The sequence below is a fragment of the Rattus norvegicus genome, chromosome 13 (assembly GCF_021556685.1).
Source record: "Rattus norvegicus strain SHRSP/BbbUtx chromosome 13, alternate assembly SHRSP_T2T, whole genome shotgun sequence".
Taxonomy (NCBI): Eukaryota; Metazoa; Chordata; class Mammalia; order Rodentia; family Muridae; genus Rattus; species Rattus norvegicus.
The window spans coordinates 53,496,594-53,518,842 of NC_141546.1; the positions used below are offsets into that span (position 1 = coordinate 53,496,594).

A 22,249-nucleotide genomic window follows, 5' to 3' on the forward strand; every position below is an offset into this window, starting at 1 on the left:
CACTTCACTACCCAGCAATACATAAATAGTTGACCTCCGATCAATGACTGAGTGAGCATAAATAGTACTAATTAATGGTTAAAATGACAACAACTGAATTAAAACCGGCTCAGTGAATAACTAGAGAATTAACTATTAATGAACCAGTAACGAGAAAACACAATCTGACTGCTCATTTTGTAACTCGAATAAAATCCTGAGTAGATCCTATTTCAAATAATAACCACAGCATAAATCACCTTGTGCCATAGTATAATATATTTATTTCATGTAACCCCTGGGGCCTTTCTCAACAATCTGAAGAAGAAACTCAAGCATTGGATAAAAGAACTAAGAAGCACGTCAGATAAAGCACTCACGGTTCTTTATGGTGAGCTCCCCAAAGAACCCTTTGAATGTCTTCAATGAGAATGCCTGCTTTTAAAATCCTTCCACTTCATACTTACATGCTTATAAACTGCTACAGAACAATCGTTTTCACAGTAGGTTGCTACGTATCAGGATTTTGATATAGTGGACTTTATTTAAAAAGAAGAAAAAAAGGAGAGAGAGAGAGAGAGAGAGAGAGAGAGAGAGAGAGAGAGAGAGAGAGAGAAGGAGAGAGAGAGAGGTACAGGCTGTTTGTAATTTTCTTTTTGTGCTAAGACTCAAGTCTCACACACCAGCCAGGTTAGGAAGAGATTTAGAACTGTAATAAATCCTTCCCTGCTTTTCCGGCTCGTGCATTATCTCATTCAATCGGGAGCGTGGGGGGAAGCCCTGATTTATGTGTTTGCCGGTTCTGTCCATACCACCGAGGCTCTGGAGGGAATTTTAGTTGCTGTTCTCTTTAACCAGATATAAATAGACTCCTTCAGTCAAGACCACAGTCAATATTTTTAACAAGTTTCTCTATAAATCTCTGTACTAAGAAACAACCCGATACTGAATCAGACCCTCTGGGTTTGTGGATTTTTTTTTTGTTTGTTTGCTTGTTTTCTTGTTTTTGTTTTCACACCCAATTATATATGTAATAAACATTTAAGTTTTGAGATGCTTCTCAAGATCATTTGCTTTAGAAATAAGGGCTTTAGACAAATGTCGTAGTGATTCTTGCCAATTTTTTTTTAAGGACTATTTTTACAGTCAGAAATATTTTTCTTCTTACTTCTAAAGTGGTTTGTAGCATTGAATCTCATTATATTCAACAATAAGCAGAAGGTACAAAGCCATTCTTTTCTATCTAGGGTAACCCAACAGCCACACGGTGGTCTCAGATAGAAACCCAGATTCTGAATAGTGTTGAATATATCCATGTTCTTTACCTCTTACGTGACCCACTTAATTGTTTTTTTCATAGATGTGATTAAAACATATCATAACAGAAGAGCAAATAGTTTTGGGTCCTGGAGTGCATCGCAATAGGGAAGGCATGGGAGAAATGGCTCAGTCACAGGTGGCAGAAACATGTAGTGGTAAGGACCAAATGATAGAAACAATCTTTAAAGTACTACTTCTAGTGCCCTACTTCTGCCAGCTGGGCCCCGCCCCCGAAATGGTTCCCTGATTTTGTGCTGTGGAAGACACTTTATATTCAAGCCATAACAATGGCTCATCTACTCATCCATGCCCCCACCACTGTTGTCTTAGTTTTGACAAGTTACTCAGTACTGTTTAAAAATCTCTTGCATCTTTAGTTTTATTTCACTCAACTAGCTTACACTAAACTGTAAGAGAACTCTCTGTAAATGAACAGGTCAGTCAAGGCAAGTTCTATGTGTACCTACCACATTTCTTGCTTCTTTCCATTCTCCTTCCCTCCCTCACTTCCTTCCTAAAATACATCACCTGCTGCTTGGTGCTAATTATAGAGCATAGAAAGATCAACCTAATTTTATTAAATAGTTAGTATTTATTGAGTTACTTCTATGTTCTAAGCGGACCTAAGATCCTTATATTTCATTACTAGAATTTTTTTCTAAAACACCTCAAGGGGGTGAACATTATTGTCAACATCTTTTTTTTATGAGTGAAATATCACTCTGAAGAGTAGCTTTGTTACTTGTCCAAAGTCCCTGAGCCAGACTCAGTCATATTTTCTAGACAGTAATATTTTCTTTAATATAATTTCATGATAACTTCCTAATGCACCCAACTTGAATTTTACCACACTGTATTCCTGTCAGAATTAGATATGCACCTTTGACTCCCAGATACTTTCAAATGTGTCAAACACACTGAATTTCCTGTGATGAGAATACAGGATAGTATAGTTTTTATTAAACCAGTATTTGATAGCATAATGATGACTAGAGGACAACAGGTATCTCCTAATCATTTTCTGAAACAGAAAACATAGCATACTGACATTTGCAAACCAGGGAATTCAAAACTTCTTTTTGTACCTTGATCAAAACTGTCAGTCAGAATTCCCTAGACAATAAACATTTCTTAACCAGAAGGTATTTTGAACTGGATTGGTTCATCTCGTGTTCCAATACAGGGTTAACTTTTTTTTTCTGACAAGAAAAAAAAAATCAGTGGAAACAAAGATAGATAAGCAGTTAGTCTATATGATACAATATAAAGTATTCATAAGTTTTCATTTTTTTCAGTGGATTAAAAATAAGAGAGGGAAAAATTAAATTAATAAATATATCAAGTTGTTATCCAGAATTAATAAAACATTTTCTACTTACCAATAATATATCTCAAGTGCTACCAACTGCTTTCTGATGGTTCTTGTAACATCTTTACTCTTTAAGTATATGTTAGTTTCACTATAGTTTTATGTGTTTAACATATATTCTTGTTGATCTTATAAGAATGTCCGTTGTCAATTCTTTATTATTGGGGGAAGCATTCAATACATTGTCTGGGCAGCATAATTATGAGCTGGGCTAACTTCATGAATCACAGGACAAACTCTGAAAAGGTTAACGCATTGCTTTTATATATTTCTGGTGCCTAGGAGAATGGGTAGATGAAAGCAATCTCAGTGAATGTTTCTTCAGGAAAACAATGTGGAATTCAGGTTTCCACTGTCCTAATTCTGAACCTAGAGGTTTCTAGTCATTATTGGTCCTGTGGTTGCCGGTCTTACAACAATGCATAGTCTAATATCAATACTGTGTGGATAATGATGAGTGCAACTCAATGAGGAAAACTGGAGAAGGTGCTGGTTTAGTACCTTTAATGACAATAATGTTTACTTTCTGTGAGCAATTTGTTTCTAGTGTAAGTAAAAATGAAAAAAAAATCAGCAAAAAAACCTGATAAAGTATTTGTCACTTACCAGGCCAGCAGTGACAAATATAGCTGTCAACAGTGTCTTCACATGTCGCATCATTGTGACAAGGCTTTGACCAACAAAGAGGAATCAAGGACTCACAGTGGATCCCTCTGAATCCACTACCCGTGCAGTCACAGTGGTAACTAGAGAGCAAATGAAATTTTCATGTCAACTCTCTGTCATCTTGAAATCAACCCTCTTTTTTCTGTCTCTGTTTATCTATCAGCCTGACACAAATGGTGTAGCATTTATACTTACCTCAAAAGCAACATGGAGTCATCTCTGTAGACCTACATGGTTATGTGTTTCCTCATCAAAACCTTATCATTATTGACTTAAAAGTGACAGTAAGATTCATGCAACACTATTTGGAAGCTGGTGTTTTTCAGGCATAAATAAGACTATGATACTTAGATCATAAGATTATTGTGATAATTAAATATGTATAAAAGAATAGAAATACCATAACCTGTATATCAGGGTATGGTTACTGTTAAATGGTATAGTAAATAAAATTATCAATATTATTGAAGTTAGTAGGTAATAATTTGTACCAAATAAAATCTTTATAAAAGTTAAATTATTTTTTACCAAATAGAAGCACTCATAATTAAGTGTAATATGATTATGGTGTTTTCTGATTACCTGAATAGAATAGTTTAGTCTTTCTATTTCTTTTTTTAACCTTTTATTAATTCTTTTTTAATTTTACATAGTGCACCCCAGTCATGCTCATCTCTCTGTCCCCTCATATCTGCCTATCCTCCCCAAAATAACACACACACATGCATACACACACACACACACATACACACACACACACACACACACACACACACACACACCATCATCATCACCATCATTATCATCATCACCACCACCACCACCACCACCACCAACAACAACAACCAAAGCATAGAAAACATAATATTGTGGAAGCTGTAGTAGGTCATAGTGTGTCCCACAGTGTATCCCTCTAACTACATATCTTCATTTGCAAATATTCATTGCAATGAGTCACTGGTCTGGTTCCAGATCTCTGGCTTCTGTGACACCATCAATATTGGAACCTCACTGGGACTCCTCCTGGTTATCGTGTTGTTGCCCTGTGTCATGGAGATCTATCCTGCAGCTTTGAAATAGCAGGACTGGCCTTTGCATCCCAACCATTCATAGATGATATAGAGTTTGGGGTGAGCCAACTCAGAGCCCTGAATCTGGGCCTGGGTAGTCGCTGAGCTGGTCAAACCTCTGGATCTCCTTTACTGGCAACACCAAGGTGAGCTCTCCTGTACTGCTCTCTAGGCCACCCAATGCTACTATAGGCAGGTGGCAGGGTCCGCTCTTCTCCTCTCAAGCCCTTGGGAGCGCCAGTAGCCATGCATCTAAGAGCCAGCTCCACTCTACTTCACAGGGGAAGTGCAAGGCCTGCTCTTCTGAGTGTTACAGCCGATGAGGGGAGAGGTCTAGTTCTCCTGCGCTCGTGACCCAGAGTCAGCTCTCCCTGGCTACTGCAGGGTGTTGAGAAATGGAGAGGAAGTCAGTTCTCCTGCTCTCACACCCATAAGGGCTGACTCAACTGCACTCCTGCCTCCAGAAGCAACTCTACTGTGTTGCTCAGGTAAAGTGCAGGGCCCACTAGCCAGAGTCCTGCAGCTTGTGAGAGATGGTGCTAGCTCTCCAAAGAGCTGCATCCAGTGAGGGGCGGGGCCAGTTGTGTACAGCCCCTGGACATTCACGTGGTGCCTGGCAGCTGTCCCAACCAGAGACATTTCCTTGTTCTCTAGTGGTAAGATGAGCCTCAGACAATATCCCAGACCCCTGATCACTGCTGCAAAGGAATGTAGGTTCTGGGTAGTGTAGCAGTCCTGTCCACAGGACTCTCTTTCTCTTCCCACACTGTGCTGCCTAGGTTGATTTGATTTTTATGAGTCCTAAGCATTAGATAGCGTTGGTCACAAAGCCAGGGCTTAAACTGGGATGAACAAAGGACTGTCATTTGCTCTGCCACTGACTAATATAAGGACACCACCATCAACACGGGGTCTCCTTACCCCTGGGGTGGTAGTGGGAGAGGGGTTTCATTGACTAAATTTATTTCAGTGTCACAAATCAATCCGCTGGGGAAGAATTGTTGGGTTTTTATATAAGGTGGCTCTGCTTTTTTTTAACAGCAGTTTTAATCAGTCAGTTCTCTTCCACATCTTACTGGGGTCCTCTTGACCTTGCCATCTGGTCTGTGAGTGGCTGTGGCCACCTTAATGGCTACAGGTCAGATTGTGACATCAGAGACAAGGCTCAGGCCTCAGGCTGAGGCTGGTGTGTGTGCTGCAATCTCATTGGCTAAAAAAATCCTAAAATATGACAGGGGGTGGAGGCTCACACAAGCTATTGTGAGGCAGAAATATGCCCCACCACCACCACCATAGCAGACCAACTAGAACTCCTGGTGCTACCCTTCTTTGGAGGTCAGGGAGCCTGGCCCCAGAATGTTTGCTGGTGACATGGACAACTCTTATCTTTCCAAATCAGGGTTTCCCCAGGTTTCAGAAGTGGCTGAGGGAACAGTTATTTTGATTTCTCTAAAAATACATAATTCTTAAGTCACAAATCCTGGTGGTAGATTTGGGTTTAAGGTGGCTCTTAATTGAGGTGATATCGTTCTCCTGAAGGATTTAGTGTTGTAAAAATTAAAAGTGGACCTGCAAACTTATGTGAGACAGAAAGGGTATCTTGAGGGGATGCTTATACCCCATTCCCCATGCCTGTGTATATTTAGCACAAAGCACTGATATTGGTCTGCTGAAGGATCTGGAAATGGCAGATGTTGCATGGACAATGTTTTTATATCTCAATTAGTTCAAAAAATCTGCTCATGGTTTTGCTTAATTAAAAATACTAAAAACTGGACTAGAAAGATGGTTAAGCATATGAAGTCACTTGCTGTGCAAGCCTGGAGACATAAATTTAATCTCCAAACCTACATACATGCACGCACATGAGCGCGTGCACCCACCATCACACACACACACACACACACACACACACACACACACCACATATGTTCATGTTCATAAATAATAATGATTAAAATATTTAAAATCTACTCTATGTGGGACATTAGAGAGACGTCCTATATTAAAGGAGTACATCTAAGTCCACAGAATTAGAAATTTTATTTAAAAACTCCTTTGGTGTGCAAACATCAATTTTCTCACACGAATTATAGGAAAGATGTTAATTTTTATTGTACAAAAATAAACTCAAACCATAATGGTCAATCCTCTCCCCAATTAGGTATTAGGAGATATAACAGTAAAATGAAGAAGTAAGTCAGGACACCTTTAAGAGTAGAGAATGAAAGGGCACAAGTTTCCACCCCATTTGCCTTCCCATCAAACCCTTGTGTTATCTGCTGTGAAACCCTTGTGTTCTCTAGAGAGAACTGTACGTGCTACAGAGGGGTTTCATTCCCTGGGAAGTTTCAGCCATTCCAACCCTTCTATCTGTGGTGTCTGGTTAGCTGTCCCCAGGAGTGTAGACTCCCAGCACAGGTGCATTATTTGAGTGGTACGAAAAGTAAGATAAAATCATGGGGTGTCAAGAATATATTTTGTATATTGTATGGATGCATTGCCTGTCAATTAAAAAGTCTATGGCCTATGACTTAGGCAAGGAATAGGAGGTGGACCATTCAGCAGGCAAAAAGAATTCTGGGATAGAGCCAGGCACACAAAGCCCCACCTAGGAAGATTTAAGGAGATGGACACATGGTACCCAATCACATGACAGAATGTAGGTTAAAATAAATGGGTTATTTTAGTTACCAGCTAGTCAAAGAAGAGCCTAGCTATGTGGCCAAGGTATTTGTGGTGGTTTGAATACACTTGGCTCAGGGAGTGGTACACCTAATAAGGAGGCAGGGCCTTGTTGGAGGAAGTGTGTCACTATGGAGGTGGGCAATGAGACCCTCCTACTAGCCACATGGGAGTCAGATAAAGATGTAGAACTCAGCTCCTGCGCTGTGCCTGCCTGGACTCTGCCATGCTCCATCTTGATGAAAATGGACTGAACTCCTGAACCTGTCAGCCAGGCCCAATTAAATGTTGTTCTTTATAAGTGTAAAAAAAAATCATGGGGTGTTATTTAAAATAGCATTTCATAGTTTTAAAAAGAAACGTGCAACTTCACTACTCTTTAAAAATAATATCTTATTAAATGACTTGCAGATACATCTGAAGCACACATGCTTTATTAAACTCTGTGAGTTTCAGTCGTTTTGAAATTAGATTTGAAGTGAGTTATGACTATCTGTGTGTGTGTGTGTGGGTGTGTGTGCACGCGTGTGCATGTGTGTGTGCGTGCACTATTGGGAATTGAACTCATGGCCTTATGCACACTAGGCATGTACTCTATCACTGGACTTAATCCTTAGCCCCATATCTGATTTATTAAATAGAGGAAAAGTGATTTTATTTCTACTTTTGCAAGAAATTAATGATGTGAACTCCGGAAGCATTTAACATCTGTTTAATACAGCTTCCTTGTCACAGAGGAGGAACAGAGCATATTACAAATTTAGAACAGTAATAGTCAGCATGCTTCACGCTGAGAAACTATCAAATGAGGGGACTCTTAGTTCAATGCCATTAAACACTGCCCTGCACTTCCTCATGCAATATTCACAGCCTAAGCAAATATGAGAACGTTTTTTACAGGGATATATTACTTGATGTGAACTTGGCTACCCCTATAGAAATTCATTATATTTATCACATGAAGTTATAGTGTAGTTTCCCTGAAAACCAATGAGAAACGCTCATTTGGATCAGGATTGAATTATACTTGCTGATATTATGCTTTGTCAAATATATTCACCCAATTCCCCAAACAGCTAAAATCCAAGGTATACCAACTACTGCTCTTAGAGCACCGTTTACAAACAGCGTCTGAAGGATTTATTTTTCCACTTGATTGATTTGCTTATTTTCATAAATATAAACATTGCGTTCACAATTTAAACAATTGATACCATTGCTTTTCCATCTTCCTTATCTATAACAGGTTTATTACATGGGTTTTTAAATGAGATATATAGTTCTCACCCATTATAAAATGCCTTGGAAAACCTTCACTCAGGACAGATGTCAACCAAACAATATTTTTAAGTAAAATTGGAATGCTGTAACTTTTCATTACTTAGAACATAATGCGATTCATGACTTGAATAAGGGCTATGAGAGCTTGGAGTTCACCACAGTTGGGCAGTGGTCTCTGTAAGTCTATCAGTCATCTATGGAACACAGACCTGTTTCTTCCATCTACGCATAGACCTCCATGGAGACACGGCTGACTTTCACATTCATTAAAGTTGAGTTCACAGTGGTCTCCAAGGAATCCAGGTGCACAGTCGCAGAAGTAGCCCCCAAGGGCGTCCCGACACGTGGCACCATGTAGACATGGCTGGGATCCGCATTCATCAATCTCCAACTCGCAGTTCACGCCTTTGAGGAAAGCCAACACAGAAAGCCAGAAAAGTTTTAGCAAAGTGAAAATATTTTAGGTGTTTGGCAACACTTTATTTACTAAAGCACTTGTCAAATGTTATGTTGCCCAAAATAATTCTCCTCCTCCACTCTAATTGGTATTAACTCGGTGTGCTTGTGGGAAGTCGCACAGAGCGGGGCAGCTGCAGCTTGTGGGGGTCGCTGCCTACAACAGCTTGTGGCTTTGTCGTCTATGGAAACAAATAATTTATTTTTAGGACAAAATTATTGTTAACTGTACTCTTGTTGGAAGGCTAAAATGTACTGGTCAATGTGGGTATTTTCCCTTCGTTATTTTACTCCTTCATAACAGTTTACTTAGGCTGCATTCAGAGCAGTGAGTAAAAGCTTAGACAGGCTGGCTTGGTGTCTTAGTGAAAACAATTACTAGTCCTGTGTTCTGGTCGATTTGTAAAGAAACTTTAAGAGCACAGAAAAGGGCTGTTTGTGTTTACACATCTTTTATTGCAGTGCTTCTAACCCAGGATAACAAATCATGCATTTAAACATCGACAGATCCCAAAGTGGCTCAGAGTCGGTACTGAGTATGATATTGTTCTCTTTTCTTGATCTAAGTTGCAGTAGAAATGTTCCAAGAGCATATGCTATCTATAACTGTCACTGGATTCTATAAATATCAAAATTAAAATGTTACAGTATATAAGATTTGACTTGCCATATCCCCCTCCCCTTTTTGAGAAGGAAAACATTCTATCGGTAAAGCCTGAAAGTTGTCCAATATCATTAGGCCCTATACTCACTGATTATTATTTCCTTCATGACCTTCAGCATTCATCATCCTGTTTCTCTACCCAACCCGTATCCTTAAAAAATCACTTAATGTGTGATCTCCAAAAGTACAAATATGATTATGTTAGTGTTGTGGTTTGCCCTGGAGTTATCTGTATTTTGATGCTAATTCTACTGTCCCAAGGACTGCTGCCTAGTCCTACTCAGGAATCAGGTGACTTCACCAGACCCTTCTCCCCATTAAATTTGTAAAATACAGGTGAGGGGCAGGTAAAGGATAGAAGGAGGCCTGTCATTGGAGGAGAAGGAAGGATGGGTGGGAGAGAAGTTTGAGGGAAGAGGAGGAGACTGGAACAGAGAGGAGAAGAGACAGGAGGGAGAGGGTGAGAAGCCATGGCAGGTGATGTTAAGATTCTGTTCTGTGTTTTTACAGGTTGTTATTAATGTTCTTAAGGGATGGATGGTACTGGGTTTTGTATGTTTAGGTGGGCAATTATATCTTACCAATTGGGTCAAAGATTATTGTGTTGTGTGTTATTTTATGTGACGATTTGAGTATAGCAACGTGTGCGGCAGCAGGAGACACTGGGCCACCGAGGAGTTGGGATGTGTTTCCGCCAAGATATCTAGCAAATATCTTGGGGCACCACGGTACTGGACCTAGCAAGATAAAAGACAACCATACATTTTTTATTTTTTATATTTTTGCAACAACATGTTAGTATTTCCTGAAACCTTTTAAATAGCTTCTCCCAACATCTCCAGAATAAAAACAAATTCACTAGGAACTTCTAAGAGACTGGAGCTATGCTGTCTGCTGTGTGTACTTGCAACTATATGGCCTGTCTTTCACCTCACATGGATGTGCCCCTGATTTGTAAAGCCTCTTCTGTCACTCTCTACTTTCAAAGAGTGGGATTGAGTGGAACAAGATTTTGGAAATTACACTTAAAATTTTCTATAATCTTCTGATGCTGTCCCTCCATCCCCCCAACATACCCTGTAATAGCGATATATTTATCATATTTCTTATTCATTCCTCTTTTTATAAACGGATGAAGCATTGAACATATTTTCTTGAATTAAGTATACGATCAATTAACGTTGAATGAATGATTGCTTCAACCTTGTGTTACTCTGTCCCTTTCCCCTGAACAATGAGCCAGGGAAACATTTCTCAGTGTGCTAATAAGACTGGGTCTATTGTCCCACCAAAACAGTGAAGTCAGTTTATGACTTTGAGAGATGTTTGCAACAAATCATGCTTTCTCAAGAACTGTCCTAAACTTCTGACACACATTTGGAGATATTTGCCCCTTATTGTGTAGCATTTGACAATCGGAGATCTGTGTTAACATTCTGTGCTGCTAGATAATAGACATCGTATGCTATCAGTATGGAGCAGGTCTCACACCAGATGCTGCCCCATCACTCACTGCAACAGGCAGAGAGCACAGGCCACATGCAGGGCAGCCATGACGAAGCACTCTGAACACCCTACCCAATATCTACAGGGCTCATGCTTCACAAGTAATCCTGCTCCAAGTTTATGATTCAAATTTCAGGCAATAAATGTGATTCCCAATTGCACCTTGGCTTCTTTAGAATGAGAAGCTTGCTAGTTAGAGGCTCTTTCTGTAAATCTATTATACAGTTATTGATGAGTGTCTGTAGCATATGGATCTGTGTGTAGAAGAAATGTTACTTGGGTTTCTTTTTGTCTTCGTTACAGCTCCTTTATCTCCTTCACTTGTTTTGTCCTAAGACTTCAAGGGTCAAAGTGAAGAGGGGATAAAGTGGGGTTCTAGAATACAGTTCTGGAAATTACACTTAAACTCTTCTACAATCCTCTGATGCTGTCCCTCCATCCCCGCCCCCATATACCCTGTAATATCGATCAATCCATCATATGCATATCAAGGGTCCCCACCTTACCTTTCCCCAGCTAAGACTTCGAGAACTGTGTTGAACCAGAAGGGGATGTGGGCACCAGAGAGTTCTCAAAAGATGAATTCCAAATGGCTAAGGGAAAATTTAAACACATGTAACATCCTCAGCTATCAAGGAAATGAAAATTAAAATTAATTTTGAGATGTCACATAAACACACTCAGAATAGTTAAGATAAAAGAAATGATAAGCGAGTGTGAGAAAAGGGGGCACTTACTCACTAGTGGTGGGTGTAGAAAATGGCATCGTCTCCTCAGACATCAGTATGCAAATTCTCCAAAAGGACAGAGATAGATCTACTTATGACCCAGCTGTACCACACTTGGGCATACATGCAATGAACTCCACATCCTACTCTAGAGATATCTGCTCATCCATGTTCTTTCTGTCATGCTCACAATAGCCAGGGGATGAAAACCACTGAGATTCCTACCAACCGATGAGTAGATAATGAAAAAAAGTAGCCTATCTACATAGTTCAATAACATCCAGCTATCAAGAAAAATAGATTCATACAATGTGTGGGTGAATGAAAAGAGTTAGAAATAATCATTCTGTGTTAGGTAACCGAGACCCAGAACGACAAATGTTTCATGTTTCCCTTCATTTATTAATATTGCATTGGATATTCAGATTATCATGTTCATTTGAACTATTTATAGAGGTCATGAAATTATGTAGCAGTCATGGGGGGGCAAGCTTTCAAAGGGGTATAAAACACATAGTAAAGGGTTAAATGAGAATAATGGAACAGGAAAGGATAAATTTGTGTGTGTGTGTGTGTGTGTGTGTGTGTGTGTGTGCACGCACATACACACAGTCACATAAGAAGCATTAAGATTGAGTTACTTGATAGTAGGGTGACATTGCCTTCACTAGATGCCAGAAGCTAACAAAAAGCCAAGATTACCTCTTCTGTGTTTGTTGGCTAGTGAGGTCCTATAGTCCTTCAGAAGTTACAGGTTCTTCCTAATGCTATTGACTACCATCCAGAACTTGTTGGTAAGACCCTATTGCTGAGGACACCACATACCTGAGTTGTAGGACGTGGAGAAATAGAACTCACACTGACCTAAAAGCTTCATTTCTAACATCCAGCTTTCATAGTGATTGGATGTGCTATGCTTGCTGTCAGAGGAGAAAAGTCAGCATCAGTCACACCAAGCTGATATCTGTGTAAGCTACAATAATGAGTGGTCCTACAAGATCTGCTCACTGGTCCAACAGTGTTCTGAATGCCAGGAGAGTAACCAACTACTTTCTTGAGATTGTCTCAGTTAGTTTTGTTTCAGTGATAAGCTATCCTGACAAAATCAACTTAAAGGAGTGAGGGTTTATGTTGCTTGCAGTTTAATGGCACACCACATCGTGGCAGCAGAAATGGCTAGTGATATTATATAGGCAGTCAGAAAGCTTAGAGAGATGATATAATTGTGTTCACCTAGCCTTGTCCTTCTCCTGGCATCCATGACCCAAACCCAGAAAATGGTGCCACACATTCTAATAGAGAATCTAACCACCTCCATATCCTAATCAATATATTCCCTCACAAACTAGCCCAGAGGTTAATCTAACCCATACAGTAATCTAACCCATTACAGATGTGCCTGGAAACTTGATTCTAGGTGATTTCAGATATGTCAAGTTGACAATGTACCAGCAACACCAGCATCTAGTGGGAACTTGTGGCAAGTGCATACTCTTGAGCCTCATCTCAGATCAAAGGAATCGAAGACTGAATTTCTATGGTGAGTTTACTGTACACTAAAGTTTGAGAGTCACTGGTATACATTATAAGTTCAGTAAATTGGAAATATCTCTCACAATTTCAGTATATGTTTTTACTAAAGGAACCAAAGTTCCTCTGAATAAAATTAGTGTGAGACCCGCGGATCCCGGCCCGCAGCAGCTCTCTGCTCCCAGACCCGGTGAGAGAGAGACCCAACCGCCTGGTCAGGTGGGCACTCCTGAGGCTGCAGAGCGGAAGAGACCACCAACACTGCTCACCCCTGCCCACATCCCTGGCCCAAGAGGAAACTGTATAAGGCCTCTGGGCTCCCGTGGGGGAGGGCCCAGGAGCGGCAGGACCCCGCCGGACCCTGAAGGAAACAGACCGGATAAACAGTTCTCTGCACCCAAATCCCGTGGGAGGGAGAGCTAAACCTTCAGAGAGGCAGACAAGCCTGGGAAACCAGAAGAGACTGCTCCCTGCACACACATCTCGGACGCCAGAGGAAAAAGCCAAAGACCATCTGGAACCCTGGTGCACTGAAGCTCCCGGAAGGGGCGGCACAGGTCTTCCTGGTTGCTGCCGCTGCAGAGAGCACCTGGGCAGCACCCCACGAGCGAACCTGAGCCTCGGGACCACAGGTAAGACCAAATTTTCTGCTGCAAGAAAGCTGCCTGGTGAACTCAAGAAACAGGCCCACAGGAACAGCTGAAGACCTGTAGAGAGGAAAAACTACACGCCGGAAAGCAGAACACACTGTCCCCATAACTGACTGAAAGAGAGGAAAACAGGTCTACAGCACTCCTGACACACAGGCTTATAGGTCAGTCTAGCCACTGTCAGAAATAGCAGAACAAAGTAACACTAGAGATAATCTGATGGCGAGAGGCAAGCGCAGGAACCCAAGCAACAGAAACCAAGACTGCATGCCATCATCGGAGCCCAATTCTCCCGCCAAAACAAACATGGAATATCCAAACACACCAGAAAAGCAAGATCTAGTTTCAAAATCATATTTGATCATGATGCTGGAGGACTTCAAGAAAGACATGAACACACTTAGGGAAACACAGGAAATCATTAATAAACAAGTAGAGGCCTACAGAGAGGAATGGCAAAAATCCCTGAAAGAATTCCAGGAAAACACAATCAAACAGATGAAGGAATTAAAAATGGAAATAGAAGCAATCAAGAAAGAACACATGGAAACAACCCTGGATATAGAAAACCAAAAGAAGAGACAAGGAGCTGTAGATACAAGCTTCACCAACAGAATACAAGAGATGGAAGAGAGAATCTCAGGAGCAGAAGATTCCATAGAAATCATTGACTCAACTGTCAAAGATAATGTAAAGCGGAAAAAGCTACTGGTCCAAAACATACAGGAAATCCAGGACTCAATGAGAAGATCAAACCTAAGGATAATAGGTATAGAAGAGAGTGAAGACTCCCAGCTCAAAGGACCAGTAAATATCTTCAACAAAATCATAGAAGAAAACTTCCCTAACCTAAAAAAAGAGATACCCATAGGCATACAAGAAGCCTACAGAACTCCAAATAGATTGGACCAGAAAAGAAACACCTCCCGTCACATAATTGTCAAAACACCAAACGCACAAAATAAAGAAAGAATATTAAAAGCAGTAAGGGAAAAAGGTCGAGTAACATATAAAGGGAGACCTATCAGAATCACACCAGACTTCTCGCCAGAAACTATGAAGGCCAGAAGATCCTGGACTGATGTCATACAGACCCTAAGAGAACACAAATGCCAGCCCAGGTTACTGTATCCAGCAAAACTCTCAATTAACATTGATGGAGAAACCAAGATATTCCATGACAAAACCAAATTTACACAATATCTTTCTACAAATCCAGCACTACAAAGGATAATAAATGGTAAAGCCCAACATAAGGAGGCAAGCTATACCCTAGAAGAAGCAAGAAACTAATCGTCTTGGCAACAAAACAAAGAGAATGAAAGCACACAAACATAACCTCACATCCAAATATGAATATAAAGGGAAACAATAATCACTATTCCTTAATATCTCTCAATATCAATGGCCTCAACTCCCCAATAAAAAGACATAGATTAACAAACTGGATACGCAACGAGGACCCTGCATTCTGCTGCCTACAGGAAACACACCTCAGAGACAAAGACAGACACTACCTCAGAGTGAAAGGCTGGAAAACAACTTTCCAAGCAAATGGTCAGAAGAAGCAAGCTGGAGTAGCCATTCTAATATCAAATAAAATCAATTTCCAACTAAAAGTCATCAAAAAAGATAAGGAAGGACACTTCATATTCATCAAAGGAAAAATCCACCAAGATGAACTCTCAATCCTAAATATCTATGCCCCAAATACAAGGGCACCTACATACGTAAAAGAAACCTTACTAAAGCTCAAAACACACATTGCACCTCACACAATAATAGTGGGAGATTTCAACACCCCACTCTCATCAATGGACAGATCATGGAAACAGAAATTAAACAGTGATGTCGACAGACTAAGAGAAGTCATGAGCCAAATGGACTTAACAGATATTTATAGAACATTCTATCCTAAAGCAAAAGGATATACCTTCTTCTCAGCTCCTCATGGTACTTTCTCCAAAATTGACCATATAATTGGTCAAAAAACGGGCCTCAACAGGTACAGAAAGATAGAAATAATCCCATGCGTGCTATCGGACCACCACGGCCTAAAAGTGGTCTTCAATAACAATAAGGGAAGAATGCCCACATATACGTGGAAATTGAACAATGCTCTACTCAATGATAACCTGGTCAAGGAAGAAATAAAGAAAGAAATTAAAAACTTTTTAGAATTTAATGAAAATGAAGATACAACATACTCAAACTTATGGGACACAATGAAAGCTGTGCTAAGAGGAAAACTCATAGCGCTGAGTGCCTGCAGAAAGAAACAGGAAAGAGCATATGTCAGCAGCTTGACAGCACACCTAAAAGCTCTAGAACAAAAAGAAGCAAATACACCCAGGAGGAGTAGAAGGCAGGAAATAATCAAACTCAGAGCTGAAATCAACCAAGTAGAAACAAAAAGGACCATAGAAAGAATCAACAGGACCAAAAGTTGGTTCTTTGAGAAAATCAACAAGATAGATAAACCCTTAGCCAGACTAACGAGAGGACACAGAGAGTGCGTCCAAATTAACAAAATCAGAAATGAAAAGGGAGACATAACTACAGATTCAGAGGAAATTCAAAAAATCATCAGATCTTACTATAAAAACCTATATTCAACAAAATTTGAAAATCTTCAGGAAATGGACAATTTCCTAGACAGATACCAGGTATCAAAGTTAAATCAGGAACAGATAAACCAGTTAAACAACCCCATAACTCCTAAGGAAATAGAAGCAGTCATTAAAGGTCTCCCAACCAAAAAGAGCCCAGGTCCAGATGGGTTTAGTGCAGAATTCTATCAAACCTTCATAGAAGACCTCATACCAATATTATCCAAACTATTCCACAAAATTGAAACAGATGGAGCCCTACCGAATTCCTTCTACGAAGCCACAATTACTCTTATACCTAAACCACACAAAGACACAACAAAGAAAGAGAACTTCAGACCAATTTCCCTTATGAATATCGACGCAAAAATACTCAATAAAATTCTGGCAAACCGAATTCAAGAGCACATCAAAACAATCATCCACCATGATCAAGTAGGCTTCATCCCAGGCATGCAGGGATGGTTTAATATACGGAAAACCATCAACGTGATCCATTATATAAACAAACTGAAAGAACAGAACCACATGATCATTTCATTAGATGCTGAGAAAGCATTTGACAAAATTCAACACCCCTTCATGATAAAAGTCCTGGAAAGAATAGGAATTCAAGGCCCATACCTAAACATAGTAAAAGCCATATACAGCAAACCAGTTGCTAACATTAAACTAAATGGAGAGAAACTTGAAGCAATCCCACTAAAATCAGGGACTAGACAAGGCTGCCCACTCTCTCCCTACTTATTCAATATAGTTCTTGAAGTTCTAGCCAGAGCAATCAGACAACAAAAGGAGATCAAAGGGATACAGATCGGAAAAGAAGAGGTCAAAATATCACTATTTGCAGATGATATGATAGTATATTTAAGTGATCCCAAAAGTTCCACCAGAGAACTACTAAAGCTGATAAACAACTTCAGCAAAGTGGCTGGGTATAAAATTAACTCAAATAAATCAGTTGCCTTCCTCTATACAAAAGAGAAACAAGCCGAGAAAGAAATTAGGGAAACGACACCCTTCATAATAGACCCAAATAATATAAAGTACCTCGGTGTGACTTTAACCAAGCAAGTAAAAGATCTGTACAATAAGAACTTCAAGACACTGAAGAAAGAAATTGAAGAAGACCTCAGAAGATGGAAAGATCTCCCATGCTCATGGATTGGCAGGATTAATATAGTAAAAATGGCCATTTTACCAAAAGCAATCTACAGATTCAATGCAATCCCCATCAAAATACCAATCCAATTCTTCAAAGAGTTAGACAGAACAATTTGCAAATTCATCTGGAATAACAAAAAACCCAGGATAGCTAAAGCTATCCTCAACAATAAAAGGACTTCAGGGGGAATCACTATCCCTGAACTCAAGCAGTATTACAGAGCAATAGTGATAAAAACTGCATGGTATTGGTACAGAGACAGACAGATAGACCAATGGAATAGAATTGAAGACCCAGAAATGAAACCACACACCTATGGTCACTTGATTTTTGACAAAGGAGCCAAAACCATCCAATGGAAAAAAGATAGCATTTTCAGCAAATGGTGCTGGTTCAACTGGAGGGCAACATGTAGAAGAATGCAGATCGATCCATGCTTATCACCCTGTACAAAGCTTAAGTCGAAGTGGATCAAGGATCTCCACATCAAACCAGACACACTCAAACTAATAGAAGAAAAACTAGGGAAGCATCTGGAACACATGGGCACTGGAAAAAATTTCCTGAACAAAACACCAATGGCTTATGCTCTAAGATCAAGAATTGACAAATGGGATCTCATAAAACTGCAAAGCTTCTGTAAGGCAAAGGACACTGTGGTTAGGACAAAACGGCAACCAACAGATTGGGAAAAGATCTTTACCAACCCTACAACAGATAGAGGCCTTATATCCAAAATATACAAAGAACTCAAGAAGTTAGACCGCAGGGAAACAAATAACCCTATTAAAAAATGGGGTTCAGAGCTAAACAAAGAATTCACAGCTGAGGAATGCCGAATGGCTGAGAAACACCTAAAGAAATGTTCAACATCTTTAGTCATAAGGGAAATGCAAATCAAAACAACCCTGAGATTTCACCTCACACCAGTGCGATTGGCTAAGATCAAAAACTCAGGTGACAGCAGATGCTGGCGAGGTTGTGGAGAAAGAGGAACACTCCTCCATTGTTGGTGGGATTGCAGACTGGTAAAACCATTCTGGAAATCAGTCTGGAGGTTCCTCAGAAAATTGGACATTGAACTGCCTGAGGATCCAGCTATACCTCTCTTGGGCATATACCCAAAAGATGCCTCAACATATAAAAGAGACACGTGCTCCACTATGTTCATCGCAGCCTTATTTATAATAGCCAGAAAATGGAAAGAACCCAGATGCCCTTCAACAGAGGAATGGATACAGAAAATGTGGTACATCTACACAATGGAATACTACTCAGCTATCAAAAACAACGAGTTTATGAAATTCGTAGGCAAATGGTTGGAACTGGAAAATATCATCCTGAGTGAACTAACCCAATCACAGAAAGACATACATGGTATGCACTCATTGATAAGTGGCTATTAGCCCAAATGCTTGAATTACCCTAGATCCCTAGAACAAACGAAACTCAAGACGGATGATCAAAATGTGAATGCTTCATTCCTTCTTTAAATGAGGAAAAAGAATACCCTTGGCAGGGAAGGGAGAGGCAGAGATTAAAACAGAGACTGAAGGAACACCCATTCAGAGCCTGTCCCACATTTGGCCCATACATATACAGCCACCCAATTGGACTAGATGGATGAAGCAAAGAAGTGCAGACCGACAGGAGCCGGATGTAGATCGCTCCTGAGAGACACAGCCAGAATACAGCAAATACAGAGGCGAATGCCAGCAGCAAACCACTGAACTGAGAATAGGACCCCCGTTGAAGGAATCAGAGAAAGAACTGGAAGAGCTTGAAGGGGCTCGAGACCCCATATGTACAACAATGCCAAGCAACCAGAGCTTCCAGGGACTAAGCCACTACCTAAAGACTATACATGGACTGACCCTGGACTCTGACCTCATAGGTAGCAATGAATATCCTAGTAAGAGCATCAGTGGAAGGGGAAGCCCTGGGTCCTGCTAAGACTGAACCCCCAGTGAACTAGACTGTTGGGGGGAGGGCGGCAATGGGGGGAGGGTTGGGAGGGGAACACCCATAAGGAAGGGGAGGGGGATGTTTGCCCGGAAACTAAAGAATTATTATTAAGTATTAAATAAATTTAAAAAAATGGTGAGTTTAATGTGTATCTTCTATATGAAAATTAAATATAATGTGTTTTAAGGTAATTTATATACTGAAAATCTATTTTTAATTTATTCACTCATCCATCCCTTCACAATTTATTTTTGTGGGTATGTTTGTGCATATGTAAGTGGTTTTTGTATGTCTGTATGTATGTGTATGTATATATAGGTGTATTAAGACCAGAATTCAACATAGAGTACCTCCCTGAAGGCCTTTTTATATTTTTTTGAGACAGAGCCTCTCACTATATCTGAAAATCACCCATTGGCTAGATCTGCCAATGAGCTATAAGGCGGTTAGGATTGTAGACAAGAACTATGAGCTGCACAGACATATAACTGGGTGCTATGAATCCAAACTCAGGTCTTCATGCTAGCTCTGGCAGGCACTTTTGCAACCGGGCCATCTCCCCAACCCGTCAAAGACTTATTTTATAATGAAGGAGCTGGATATTCTCCTATAAATTTCTTACACTGGAAATTTTAACACATTTTTATTAGATTTTTCTTATCCACTTGGTCTTTTCTTGCCATACTACAAACCGGTTTTCTAGTATTGCAAGCATCATAATAGAAAAGGCATACACTATTAATCTGGTTAATTTTAAGGAGGACCTCAATTACATAAGGATTTATTGCATAAACTTGAACTAAAAACAGACAAATGCTCCAAGCTACAGATCCGTTCACTGTGAGAGCTTTCAATGCTTATTTTGCCCTTCAGTTGTAGCTGTTGTGTATGCAGAGAGACTCTCACCTGGTGCCTCAGTGGCAAGGTCTGAGCTCACTTTTGCAGCCAATGACCATAGCTCATGAAGAGCAATGCAGCATGAACCCTCTCCACGTGCTGTGGCTATTTCTCCCCTCCTACCTTCTGTCTCTTTTTAAATTTCCTTTTCTTGCTTTGCTGCACAGAAGCACATGGGCTTTTTTTTTTTCCCGCCCTGCAAACCCAGTACGATCACTCTAAATTCAGATGTGGCATGCAGCGGCTGGGTCACTGTACCAGTTTCCAGGATTCGTCAGAAGGTCTAGAGTCAGGGAACTCAAGAGCATCCATGCTGATTTCTCAGACTCTTCAGTTTCCCTCAGCAGCCCTGGCTTCCCCCTTGATTCCAGCCATCTTTTCTGGGACTTCTAGTAATTGGTCTAGAGTGCTACAAGCTCTGAAATTGTTGGGATATCTATGAAGAAAATCAGCAACAAAAGTCTCTAAGTTTGTATGAAACTAATTTCTGGCTCCCATCCCTGGATATTTTTAGAATTATCAATTATATTTGACCCTCTGAAGGAAGGGTCTGAACATTTGTTTCACATATTTCTGGGTAATTGGTATTCAGGGATGAGAACAAAGATAGGCTACCAGAACTGCAGGTGATTGCTGAGGGAGCCTTTGACCATATCCTTGGAGCTGAGCAAGCCTCACCCAATAAGGACAGCCCTGATTCTCATGACCTTATGTTTATTTCATATAAATTCTATTTTGTAATTGCATTTTAAATATGGCTTATAAAAAGCCAAGTTATAAAACTTTGCCTGGTTGCTTAGCCTCATGCAAACAACACCATTTTGTGGTTGCATTTCAATATTTCACCCAGCCAAGAACATTGGCTCTTTTGAGCTCAGAGCAGACATCTTGTAACCCTCAGCGATCATAAATTAATTGTGAAGAGAAGTGCACTGTTGGTTAAAGTCTCAATATTTTGACATCGTTTATTTCTAAGTTTTGGCTGTAGAAAAGATTTCAGTTAATGTTCAGCCCTAAATAGGACATCTATCCCATCCCAAAAAATGCTCAGAGAACAGGCAGGAGGGATTGGAAAGCAAATATTTGCTGGAAGAAAGGTTGCAAATGGCACCTTCTGGATAAGACAGTCATTACAATTACAGATTCACAGTCATTGGTCGGCAGCCAGGCAGGGACGTGGATGGCCTCACTGCTGAACCTTTTCTCCTGATATAATCAGCAAGAGTGGGGGTCATTGTCTTCATCTGTGTACCCACTAGTGATGCCACCATGTACCAACAAATAATTCCAGTCCAATGTGCCTAGACATGACCCTGGTTACACTAAATAGGACACATAAGCAAACCAAACAAAGAGTCGTGAATCCTGGAAGGGATGTGGTAGGGATGGGAGGGAGATAAACATGGCTGGTTGGAGAGGGTAGTCAGAAAACTTTTGTATGAAATCATTAAAATTGCATTAATTCTGGGAAATGCAAACAACATCATTGACACATTAAGCAATCAATGTGACTGTCTTACCTTTACCTTCTCTTTCAGAGAGATTGGAACTGGCTTTTGTTGCCATCAATCTGTTAGAGCACACGTCAGTACTAGAACCTACCATTTGTAGCCTGCTTTCTTCCTAAGAGACCACATGATATATTGGGGCAGTCAACGGCTAACCTAAGTCATGATTGAAGAAATACAACAGACTTAAAACCAGAACTG

General features: G+C 40.2%; 1 protein-coding gene across 2 annotated transcripts in view; it reads right to left on the reverse strand.

Moving 5' to 3' along the window:
- Positions 1 to 22,249, reverse strand: part of Crb1 (crumbs cell polarity complex component 1) — a 181,398-nt gene that overhangs the window by 125,146 nt on the left and 34,003 nt on the right. For both annotated transcript variants that reach the window (XM_087580807.1, NM_001107182.1), the window contains 2 exon segments: positions 8,580 to 8,775; positions 3,275 to 3,414 (listed from right to left, as the gene is read on the reverse strand). In XM_087580807.1, coding sequence (XP_087436933.1) covers positions 3,275 to 3,414; positions 8,580 to 8,775 — 336 coding nt within the window.